Genomic DNA, 12630 nt, shown 5'->3' with positions numbered 1-12630 from the left:
GCAGGGGAGGGGCAGAGAGAGAGAGAGAGGGGGAGAGAGAGAGAGAGAGAGAGAGAGAGAGAGAGAGAGAGAATCCCAAGCAGGGTCCTCGCTGTCGGAGCCACTGTATCCAACATGGGGCTCAAGAGCCAGACGCTTCACTGAGCCACCCAGGTGCCCCTTAATCTAGTTCTAAGTCAATGTCTGGCACATGGTAGGCACTTAGTAAATATTGTGGAATTATTACTAATTCACCTTGTCCACTTTTGTTTGTAAGGTAATTGGTCTGAATAATCTGATATCTCAGTCTATAAATCATGTAAACTGAGCATTCCCTGTAAGGTGAATTCAGTTTTGATCATGTCACAGTTCCATTCATGTTTGAAGGGAGGGGTTCCCAAACAGTTTTACCTTAATCCAGACTTAATCCATTGAATGTTCCCTGGTAGAAACAGTAACCAGTAAGTTCAGTAATAATACATAGCTCAGAACATGGAATATTTCTGATTTAAGTGTAGCCTATAAATTAACTACTAAAAATGTAGTTCTTGAAATTACAGGGTTTTGAACCTTTCTTTTTTTTTTTTAAATGTTAAATTCTTTGAGAGAGAGTGATCTGGGAGGGGTGGGGGTGGGGGGACAGAGGATCCGAAGCGGGCTCTGTGCTGACAGTAGTGAGCCCGACACAGGGCTCGAACTCACAAACCATGATATCATGACCTGAGCCAAGGTCGGATGCTCAACTGAGCCACCCAGACCTCCCAGGTTTCGTACCTTTTAACCTATAATGCTGAGCTTCATTTATATTGGTACCTTAATTTGGTCCTGCTGGGTACTATATAATATTACCTCATACTGTGGAATGATAGGTGCAAACCATCTCTGTCTTCTACGTTAGAAGTAAGTGTGCGTTACACCTTGCTTCAGATATTTTCTCTTACTAGTACAGTTTGTACCACCAAACTTTTAACTCTTAGTCCTCAATTTAGAAAGACGTTTTCCTCAATACCCAGATTCTAGTTAAACTGTTCTAAAAAATCAGATCCTATTTTATGAAATTTCAGTGATGCATTGATAGAGAGGAACTTGATCATCTGGCATTTGGAAACATTTTTATAATAGTGGAATTTTATTTATTGTAGTAAGATATTTAATTTTATTTTCAACCTTATAAAATGATTTTGAATAAAGTCACAATTTTGCTTTTGTGTATTATTCAGCTCCTCACATGAAAAAGAATATATAAGCTGAATAAAAGTAATGCCAAAGGTTTTTCTTTTTTACATCATCACAATTATTCATTCACACTCAAGGCGTTGCTTTCCTGAGCCTGCTTCGGTCTCATCTGACCAAACTGAATCTTTGATTCACTCACTTGGAACTATTTATTTAATATGTGCTTTTGTTCCGGCTCCAGAGATGACAACATGCACGGAAGACAGCACCTGCCCTTGGGGTGGTTGTTTGGATCTTTTCTCCAGTAAAAACTTGCTAGATTGGAAAGTTAGAAAACAGTGTGATAAATCACTGGCTACTATGGTATTAATAACTGATAAGGCTTAATATATTACTTTCAGAAGGATATTTTCTGTTTCAAAAGGATTTTTGGAGTTAACTCTTTCTAACCAAAAGACAACAACAACAACAACAAAAACTTCAGCGATTCACACAGTTGGCAAGTTGATGCAAGAGATTGGAAGTTGGCCAACCTTTTCATACTCTTTAGTTAAAATACATAAAGCTATCTGGGGCGCGTGGGTGGCTCAGCCGGTTCGTTGTCCGCCTTCGGCTCAGGTCAGGATCGCAGTTTGTGGGTTCGAGCCCCGCATCGGGCTGTGTGCTGACAGCTTAGAGCCTGGAGCCTGCTTCCGATTCTGTGTCTGCCTCTCTCTGGCCCTCCCCGCTCACCTTCTCCGTCTCTCTCTCCTCCCTCTCCCTCTCTCTCTCTCTCTCAACAATAAATAAACATTAAAAAAAAAATTAAAAGGATGCCATCTGTACCTGAGACCGATTGTCCCTCTGGATAGAATACAACAATTCTAGTCTGATTCTTAGCCCCGAGAGGGATCCACTGTATCTCCTGAAAATCAAAAAGAACTGTGGTCACTTTTTTTTTTCCTTCTCAAATTGTCAAACTGTAACAGTGAATTTGTAGAAGCCGTGTGTAGCGAAGTATGTAGCTTCCAGATGAGAGCGTACCAGTCCTTCATAATAATGCGTTGTTTTATATGGATTATGTTGAATAGCTCTACCAAAAAAAACAAAGGAAAAAAGTCCCCAGACTTTTCAGTCTTAGTATACTTCTTTATGCTTTATGTTTACAATGAAAAAAGTAGACGGAAAAGTATTTGTCATGAAATTTTTTTCTCATTTGCAATTTGTAGCATGATACAGCTTTTCTGTTTCATTGTTGGCAATTTTATGCATGTTTTATAGGATACGTGTTGGTCATTGTTTTGTTACATGTTTATGTGTGTGAGTATATATACATCCTGTGTGTATATATGTGTAACTTACAAAGTGAAAAGCATGCTGCTTGGCCTGACTAGTTAATGTGTAATTGCGCCTGGTAAACAAACTTTTTTCTTTCAAATTCTGACCATAGAGGGATTGAGCTCTCTTTGCTCTGATGAGCCACCATCAGAAATTATGACTTCCTCCTTTTTTTCATCTTCTGAAATGCGTAACAATGACCTTACAATACTACATGGAGAAAAAAGCAAAGTGTCAGGCAGCCAGGCTATTTTAGCCAAAGAAGGAAAAGACTACTTGGCTCTCCTAGATGTGAAAAAGATGGAAAGGCCTCAAGAGACCAGTAGAGACCTAGCAGACTCCCCAGTTGCTGGGGCAGAAGGAGTTCAATGTGACCGTCCTTTCGTTCCGGCCAATTTCCCAGATCGTCCTGCTTTTCTCTCCAAGGAAATCGGTCTGCTGGAACAGCAAATAGAAAAAGATCAAGAGTCCAAGAGCCCAAATGAGGTACCAAGTACAGACGGTAAAGCTGGCTTGGATGCTGATGACAAGTTCACTTTGCTAACAGCTCAGAAACCAGTGACCCAGCAGTCTAAGGCAGAAGGCATTTGTAAATATTCCTTGTCCCCAGCTGAAGTTTCAGGAGGTGGTATTCTTGAAAAGGATTCCCCTGAGTCACCATTTGAAGTCATTATTGACAAAGAAGCGTTTGACAAAGAATTTAAAGATGCATATAAGGAGAGCACGAATGATTTTGGTAGCTGGGCAGTGAGCACTGATAAAGAAACATCTGCAGACATTTTAGAGTCTAAAGACAAAGTATTTCCACTGAGAAGCAAAGAGGCAGGGCGTTTCCCAACCTCTGCCTTGCTCACTAGACAGTTTTCACGTACAACTGCAGCACTGGAAGAAGTGTCTAGATGTGTGAATGATATGCATAACTTTACTAATGAAATACTGACTTGGGATTTGGTTCCCCAAGCAAAAGAAGAGAGCAATAAGTCTGACTACATCACAAAAACCACAGGACTTGACATGAGTGAATATAATTCAGAAATCCCAGTTGTAAATCTTAAAACTAACACTCACCAGAAAATTCCCGTACGTTCTATTAATGGGAGCACTCCCATCAGTAAATCAGCAGATGATTGGGGACAGCAGTCCCTCCCACAAGAAAATGCTAACATTGACAAACCTATACCAGAGTCCACGAAGGAAGACGTCAGTATTAAAGGTGTGGGAGGCCGTGTGCAGAAACAAGGTAACATGGCTTCAGAGTTCCCTAGATCTCCCACCAAGAATGGGGTCTCTCTGGGTTCTGGAGTGGCTGCTGTGAAAGTGGTTTTACCTGATGGCCACCTGAAAGGTGAAATGAACTGGCAGACCTCTGTGTTAGGAGAGGTGACAGAAGCTGATAGTTCCGGTGAGTCTGATGACACAGTAATAGAGGACATCACAACCAGTATTTCATTTGAAGGAAACAAAATTCAGGCTGAAAAATCTGTTCCCAGTCTAAGTGCAATTGTAAAAAGAAATGAAAGAGAAATTGAAGAGATTTTCGATTCCAATAGGGAAAACAAAACCTGTGAAAACTTTGAAGGGCCAGTCAGTGACCTTGAGGCAGCACAAGTTCAGCCTGATATTCCTGAAAAGAGTCCAGTTGGTGAGGCAGCATGTTCACAAGTACCTGATCTGAAAGTCATGGCAGAAGATGTGAAGCAGTCAGTTAGTATGAGTAAAGTTGCTTCTGAAAAACGTGTTGCAGCTGAGAACCCAAAGCATCCTTCAGGTGTATCTCCAGGTGTTCTGCAGGAGACAAAATTCTCATTAAATGTGACAACCTCTGCCTATTTGGAGCCATTACATGAAAAAAGCGTTAAAGATGTAGATGATTCCTCCCCAGAGGACCTAAAAGCGGCCTTTACAGAAACCAGAGAGAAAGGAATCCTAGGTAAAGGTGAAGGAAATGCCTTCGAGGCAACATCAGAGAAGAGTAGGGACTTTAAAACCAGTCTTGCTTCGAAAGTCTTGCATGAAAATGAGTCAGGTGGTTCTGAAATTAAAGACCAAAGAAGCAAACACATGGAACAAAACAAAGAAATAAATGGAAGTGAGATTCTGGGTGTTTTCCCTGCCCAAGGTACTCCAGTAGCATCTCTAGACTTAGAACAGGAAGAGCTCACAATCAAAGCCCTTAAAGAATTGAGTGAAAGGAGGGCTGAGAAATCCGCTTCTGTACGAGGTGATGTAGAGTCTCCTCCTGAAGAAACACTTGAGCACATTCCGGAATCCTCCTGGCTTCAGAGAGCCTGTGATGTCCCAGAACACATGGAAGTTAACCCTGGATCTGATCTTGGGGTTTCCAAGAAGCCCACAATGGTCAAAGAAACTACTAGGGCAGATATTATTCCGAGCCTTAGTAAGACTGAAGTGGTAAACAAGCAAGTCCTAGCAAGACTTCTGACGGACTTCTCAGGTAATCATTTACATTAGAAATACTGCATGTGATTACTTCTGCTGTGATTGATTACTTTAAATAGAGTGCCATTTTTCTAAGTCTGATTTTATATCATCAGAATTATGGCAAGAGTAAAAACACATTGTATAATGGAGAAGACAGATGTTTTTTTTTTCATGATTGCTTGATTTGGTTTTCTCCTACAAGTATTTCCCAAATCAGTAAGACCACTTGTTAAAATTAATATTCTCCTTAAAACATTTTTTATACTCCAGGTTTTTTTTCAAGGTTCTCCTTTCCTTATAGGTTGGCCCTCGGGCAGGTGCTGTGTTTAAGAATATCATTAGGCATTTATTTATTTACAAAGGCTTGTTTTTATTTTTTAATAATTTTTTTTTTAATTTTAGAGAGAGAGCAAGCACAACAGGGGAGAGGGGGAGAGGGAGAGAGAGAGAATCCCAAGCCCCACACACAGCCCAGCTCTGGGATCATGACCCAAGCCAAAATCAAGAGCCAGATGCTCAATGGACTGAGCCACTCAGGCACCCCCAAAGCTTATTTTTAAATCTTCATAATAGTTGCACTGCTTAGCACTTGGGTTTTTTGCTGTGGGCCTTGTGAATTCCTGCTGGGAATGACAGCAAATGAAATTTTTAATTAATTTGATCTTATCCTACAGAGATGTTGTGCTCCAAAAGTAGGTAACCAGTATTATATTGTAGGACTGTTTTGTGAGTATTGCTTAAGAGAAGTCATGCATTCTTCTACTTTGGACCTTATTTATTATTGTTCAGGCCAACATTTTAATGTGGTACTAGATGTCCTTCCCATTGTCTTCTATTTATTTGAATGATTATTTTTCTCGCAGTCAACCTTCAGTTAAATTACTTCAAATACTATCTGTTCTGGGGTCTTGGAAGGTGGAAGAAAAAAAGGGTATTTAAAGTCTTCCAAAAGGTACCCCCAACCTCTGATCTAAGTTCTGTAATTACTATATGGTTAATCATAAGTGCTATATCGAGATCTGTGGTTGTCCAGACTTCTTTGACAATAGATCCTGTTTTTCAAATGAAATCATATATGGAGTATTTAAAATAAAAATGAGATTTTTTTTTGTTAGGATAAACTTATAAATGGGAGTGTATATCTTTTTTTTTCTTTTTCTTTTTTTTCTTTTTCTTTTTCTTTTTCTTTTTCTTTTTTTTTTTTTTTTTTGGTAAAGGTTTTATCATGCACAGAGTGGACAGGAGGTCCAGCCTTTAGCAGCCCCTTTCCTATCCCGAAGCAGCTAGAGCCCTGCTCAGCTCCTCCTGCTGGGGTGCTCCCGTGAGGAGTGAAACCACAGGCCTCTCAGATCTTGTCCTGCACTGATTGGATGTGCTTGGTGGGGTGCTCGTGCCAGCAGGCCTGGACTTACTCATGTTCTTGGTCACCTTGGGGCCCTTGTTGAGGCCCATGACCGGGGGTCTGCGGAGCCGTGGCTGCTGCTCTTCGGTGGCTGCTGACGTGGAAGGGCATCATCTGTTTCCTTTGTATTTCCTGTTTGAAGACCACAGGCAGATTACTTAGCCTTTTTTAAATGTTAATCTTTAATATAGAGATAATTGTGCTTCCCTCATTAGGGATTAAATGTAGAAATGCAGGTGATGCGGTGCCTCACATATAATAAATATTCACTTAGCACGTAGTACAGGACCTGGCTGTAGTAGGTACCGGGTAATTAATTGTTAGTGAATAAATTGTTCAGTATCTGTGAAAACATTGAGACTCTTTTACAAACTAAAAAATTTGAAGTGGCAGGTAAGGATAGCTGTTATCCTCTGGTGATTGAAGATTGTGGAGCGTGGATTAGTGAATTCTCCTTGCTGCTTTACAGCATCTAGAAGTGTGGCTTTGAACAATTACGTTATATCACCTTTGGGGGCCTTCGTTTCCTTATCTATAAAGTGACAGTGTTGAAGGAGGTTAATATAATTTTAATAACATCCTCTGACGGTAGGGGATCCTGGGTGGCTCCATCGGTTGAGCATCTGACTCTTAATTTCAGCTCAGGTCATGACCCCAGGGCCATGGAATTGACACCGCACTCAGTGCAGAGCCTACTTGAGATTCTCTTTCTCTAAAATGTAAAAATAATATTCTCTGACTCTAGATTTCTTCAGGAATCACCATTGTAATTCGTACAGATTCTTTTGTGTGTTGAGGCGTATGGGAATTAGGCTACAAGAATTTTGGTGTTTAATTTTGGCATTCCTGCTTAGCATGACCTTAGACAACTCACCTAATTGGTTCAACATCTTCCTTTGTTAATATGGCTATAATTATTTTGCCATGCTTTGTAGTGTTGTAGTAAATAATGAACTGTGTGAATACTAATTATTAGTAATTCTTGACTGAGTTACTTAATCTGTTGTGAGAGGTGAAAAGGAAGTTTAGGATATTTGTCACTGGCTAAATTCTGTGATTAGTAGATATATTTAGATGCTAATTACAGACCACTATAATTAGATCAAGAAGCTAAAGGTCCTCCTTTGCAGGCTTCAAAACAGAAAGCCTTTTTATTTATTTTTTTAAAGTTTATGTATTTATTTTGAGAGAGATCGAGCGAGAGAATAGGGGAGGGGCAGAGAGAGAAGGAGGGAGAAGGAGAATCCGAAGCATGTTCTGTGATGTCAGAGCGACAGGGCTGTATCCCATGATTGTGGGATCATAACCTGAGCTGAAATCAAGAGTCAGACGTTCAACCAATGGAGCCACTCATATACTTTCAGAAAATCTTTTTAAGTTGTCTTACTTTATGAATAAATCTTTAAAATATAACTACTTCAGCAAAATACATCAGCCCCTAGTTCTAAGTAGTACATCTGAATAGCCTTCCTTTTAAAGTAAAACCAGTTCAGGGCACCTGGGTGGCTCAGTCTCTTGAGCATCCAACTCTTGATTTCAGCTCAGATCATGATCCCAATTTCCTGGGATCGAGCCCCCCATTGGAGTCAGTGTGGAGCTTGCTTATGATTCTCTCTCTCTCTCTCTGCCCCTCTTCCCTTCTCATGCTCTCTCTCTCTCTCTCAAATTAAAAAAAAAAAATTTTTTTTTTAAGATAAAGTAAGCCAGTTCTGTAATTATGTTCTGCCCAAAATTGTGGGGAGAAATAGGCACCAAAAAACAAAAAGATATCTTATTTTTCTTTTGTTATTTTATGGCATATTGTGTATAAGCTCCTAAGGAAGCCTAAGTTTCATTACCATTTTGATGATGTTATAGTTTAATAATTGTGGTATCATCTGTGGTATAACTAATTGGGGAAAATTTAGATCCCTGCCCATACACCTAATTGAGTGAACAGGTTTTTGAATTTTAGTATCCAGATTGGCAAAAATGCAAGGAGAGAGGCAGGTAGATATTTTGGTGCTGGTGTGTGTAAGTTGTTACAACTTTTTTGGAAGACATTTTGGCAGTATGTAGCAAAGACCTAGAATTGATCTGGCGACCATGTCTAGGAATTTATTCTAAGGGGAGAAATTTTTATGTGCAAAAACAACTACAAAGATGTTTTTCGTAATGCTGTTCAAAATGTTGGCGGGGACCTCCGTGTTCTAACACTTAGAGATTGGTAGACTGTTATGACCTAGCTGTGCTGTCAGGCATGCAGCCATTGAAGTCATACAGGTTTTTTTAAGAAATGGAAAAATACAGGAAAGTACAAAAAGACATACTCATTTCTATATGTAGAATTAACTTTTGTTAATAAACATTAATGTAAATGGTCATAATTGCCTCCAAACTAGAGAGCCCTTTGATTACCACCTGTCCCACTCACGCCCTTCTTCCCTTCTCTGGAAGCAACCACCATCGTGGACCTGATAAACGCTTCCAATTTATTTTAAATATGTGTATGTGGTATTGTTTTGTGTTTTTAAACTTTTATTAATATTACCATCTTCTATATCCAATCTGTTTCATTTGACATAAGGGTTTTTATAACTCCTTCCACACTGAAATATATATAATTTCAACGAAATGAGTAATTTATTCATTTTAACAGCTGTGTAGTAATCCTTTTTATCTACATTATTTCCCTTTTGATTCGTATTTGGGTTATTTTCCATTTTTGACTCTCACAGACAGTGCTGAAGTTAACATCTTTGTACTTGTCTGGCTTTACACGTATATAAATATTCCACTAGGGTCAGAGCGCCACTGCTCATCAGTGTAACTTATAGGGATGTGCATCTTGTCAGTTTGCCATCAGAACTGGAGTTTCTGCTGGTATGTGAAAATGTTCATAATTTACTTTTAAGATTTCATTTGTTTTGTTTTTTACGTAATCTGTACACCCAGCGTGGGGCTTGAAGTTACAACCCTGAGATCAGGAGTCATGCGCTCTACTGCCTGAGCCAGCCAGGTGCCTCAAATGTTCATAATTTATTAATAAAAATTGTATTATTGAATATCTTTGCAGAGTTTTTGTTATATGATGGAATGATTACAGTAGAAAAACGTAAGTTAGAAAACAAGATATTCCCCCCAAAAATGATTAAAAATGTATCTATATTGGGCAGCTGGCTGGCTCAGTCAGAAAACCATACAACTCTTGATCTCAGGAGAATCATGAGTTCAAGCCCCATGATGGGTGTAGAGATTACTTAAATCAACAGAACTTTAAAAAAGATGAAAAAAAATTAATCTGTATACCCAGACACATAAAACTAAAGTAAATTTTTAAAAAATAACATCACAATGGTTTTTCTTGCAGTATGGCCAAGTAGGCTTTTACTGGAACTGATCTTTCTGCATATAAATATATATTCTGGACAAAATTGGAAGGAAAAAAAGACCTGAAGTCACTGGAAAATGAACAAAAGCAGGCAGATTCTGAAAAGAGGTTGATACTTCTAAGAAGAGAGAACATGGAATTTGTTCTCCGTATTGACTGCTTTTAGCCAGATGACAGGCTGAAGTTGGCACCCGACAGATTGGCTAAAACTTTCATAGAGAATCTCTTACAAGAGGACGAATTTGGGTCAGCCACAGCGATTCAACCACTGAAAAGTCAGAGAAGGAAGAATCCTGGAGAGGAAATACCCGGAGAGTGAGAGCCTAAAATTCTGTGTGTATACTCTCTGCATACACCTCTGTTTAATCTTTGGACTGTGCATGTGCATGGAAGACTACAAGTAACTCAGCTATAGAGAAAAGAAGTGAACTAAGATTGGAGATGCTGCCCAAGAGGCAAGAGTTTATAATTTGAACCAGCCAAATTTAGCTGCATACTGAAACAAGTATCAGTACTCTCCAGAGGAATATAACAGAATCCAGAGGCTATACAACATACTATTCACAGTGTCCAAGATAAAATCCCAAACTATATATTTAAAAGCCTAGAATACATGACCTGGTCTGAAGAAAAAAGACATTGAATAGAAATTAACTTCATTTGTTAAAATTTGGAAAGTGGGGTTTTAAGACAGCTATTATTATGAGATATAGGAAAATACAAGAGCCAAGTAGAAATTCTAGAACTGTAAAATACAGCCACTGAAATAAAAATTCACCGAATAACCTTAACAGCAAAATGGAGATCAAAAAGGGAAGAGTCAGTAAAGTGAATTGATAGATGAACATAAAGTTACCCAAACTGAAGAACAGAAAGAAAAATATATATTACTGAGCTTCAGATACCTTTGGGAAATTACTAATAATATCCAACTCATATAATTGGAAGTTTCAGAAGGAAAGGAAAATGAGAAACAGAGTAAGAACGTATTTGAAGATAAAATAGCAAAAGAATTTCTCAAGTTTTAGGGGGGAAAAACACATTTACTGATTAAAGAAGCTTTTGTGACACCTATTAGGCTAAGAAAGAACCAAACCCTTACATGTGTCAGGGGTCCCCAATACCATCTTCAGGCTCAGTGATTTGCTAAAAGGGCTCACAGGATTGAGAAGCTGTTATACTTACAGTTAAGAGTTTATTGCCACAAAAGGATATAGATTAGAATTGGCAAAGGGGAAAGGCACATGGGATAAAGCCCAGGAGAAACCTGTGCAAGCTTCCTGGTGTCCAGTGGAGTCACACAGGGATGCCCTTGATTGTCTCATCAGTGATGTGACAGCACCTGCAGTGTTGCCAGCAAGGGAAGCTCAGTGCTTGGTGTCCCCACGTGACTGACCCCAGCTACTCAGCCCCCCAGAGTAAAAACATGTACGCCATAAGTCATATTGTTAGGATAAATGTACCTGGTCACACTGGTACAGCATGGCTTGCTTCCTCGGGCATGCAAAAACACACCCGCCAGAATAGTCCCAAGAGCTCAGAGTTTATCTCCTAGGAGCTAGCCCAGGACCAATCCTGAAGACTGACCTTTCTTTGGCATGTGCAGGGTTTGAGCAGTTGAAGCCTACTTAGTTAATGCTTTCTTACACAGTATTATCATCAAATTACTAAAGCCAAAGATGAAGAGAAAAATCTTAAAAGTAACTATAGAGCAATGAATGACATATAAAAGGGAATGACAATTATAATTAGAGGTAGCTTCTTACCAGAAACCACAAATGCCAGAAGACAGTAACATAACATCTTCCCAAGTGTCAAATGAGGGGGAAAAAATCGACCCAGATTTCTCTTCGGCAAAAAGATCCTGCAAGAATGAAGGCAAAATAAAGACTAAATTATTAAATAAAAGAAAACTAAGAATTTGTCACTAGAAGATCTGCAGTATAAGAAACTCTAAAGGAAATCCTTCGGCTTAAAAGGAGTTGATACCAGATAGAAACTCAGACCTCCAGGAAAGAATAAAGACCATTAAAAATGCTAATTCCTGAAAAATATTGAAGATTTAATTTTTCAGGGTACCTGGCTGGCTCAGTCATGTTCTTGATCTTAGGGTCGTGAGTTCAAGCCCCACACTAGATGTAGGGCTTGCTTTAAAAAATATAATTTTTCCCCTAATTTAAAATATATAGAACTCTTCAAAGCAGAGATTATAATGTGAGAAGATTGTAATGTTATTTCATATAACAATTTATAACAGAAAAGAGTAGGTGAACTTCTACTGTAGCAAGAATTTCTACATTTTTTTAAGTGTACAGTATTAATTTTAAGTAGATTGAAAAGTCAAAGATACGTATTATATACTTTAAAACAACCAGTAAGGTAATAATACAGAGACATAGCTGAAAAGTCAATAGTTAAAATCTTCAAATAATCAAAGAGAAGGCCCAAAAAGGTGGGAGGGGGGCAAACGAAAGACAGGAAATGGTGATAAAATGGGAGACTAAATGCAACCCTATCAATATATTTAGTGGACTACACACTACAATCAGTAGAATGGCAGATTACATAAAACTGCTAGACCCATCTATATGCTGACTATAAAGCTGCACATTAAAGACACAGATAAGTAAAAAGTAAATAGATGGAAATGTATATACAAAATATATATGAATGAATATCATGCAAAATTTGAGCATAAGACAGCAAAGGGTATTACCAGAAATGAAAAGTGACATATAGTCATGATAAAAGGTATCAAGAAATCTTCAGAGTCATAAATGTGTATGTGCCTAATAACAACTTCAAAATACATAAAGCAAAAATTTTAGACTTGAGAGAAATAGGCAAATCTATAATCCTAATTGGAGGGTTTTTTTTTTTAAGTTTATTTATTTTGAGAGCTTCTATGTGCAAGCAATGGAGAGGCAGAGAGAGGGATAGAGAG

General features: G+C 38.6%; 1 protein-coding gene across 2 annotated transcripts in view; it reads left to right on the top strand.

Moving 5' to 3' along the window:
- The window catches only part of RTN3 (reticulon 3), a 57457-nt gene that overhangs the window by 20247 nt on the left and 24580 nt on the right, over positions 1-12630 (top strand). The window contains exon 3 of one of the 2 annotated variants that reach the window (XM_029956464.1): positions 2585-4927. The exons of the other annotated variant lie outside the window; for it this stretch is intronic. Coding sequence (XP_029812324.1) covers positions 2585-4927 — 2343 coding nt within the window. The remainder of the gene's footprint in view (positions 1-2584; positions 4928-12630) is intronic. 2 annotated transcript variants of the gene reach the window in all.

This window comes from Suricata suricatta, chromosome 11 (genome assembly GCF_006229205.1).
Source record: "Suricata suricatta isolate VVHF042 chromosome 11, meerkat_22Aug2017_6uvM2_HiC, whole genome shotgun sequence".
Taxonomy (NCBI): domain Eukaryota; kingdom Metazoa; phylum Chordata; class Mammalia; order Carnivora; family Herpestidae; genus Suricata; species Suricata suricatta.
The sequence above is the reverse complement of the archived record's forward strand: the minus strand, read 5'-3'. Positions and strand labels throughout refer to the sequence as shown.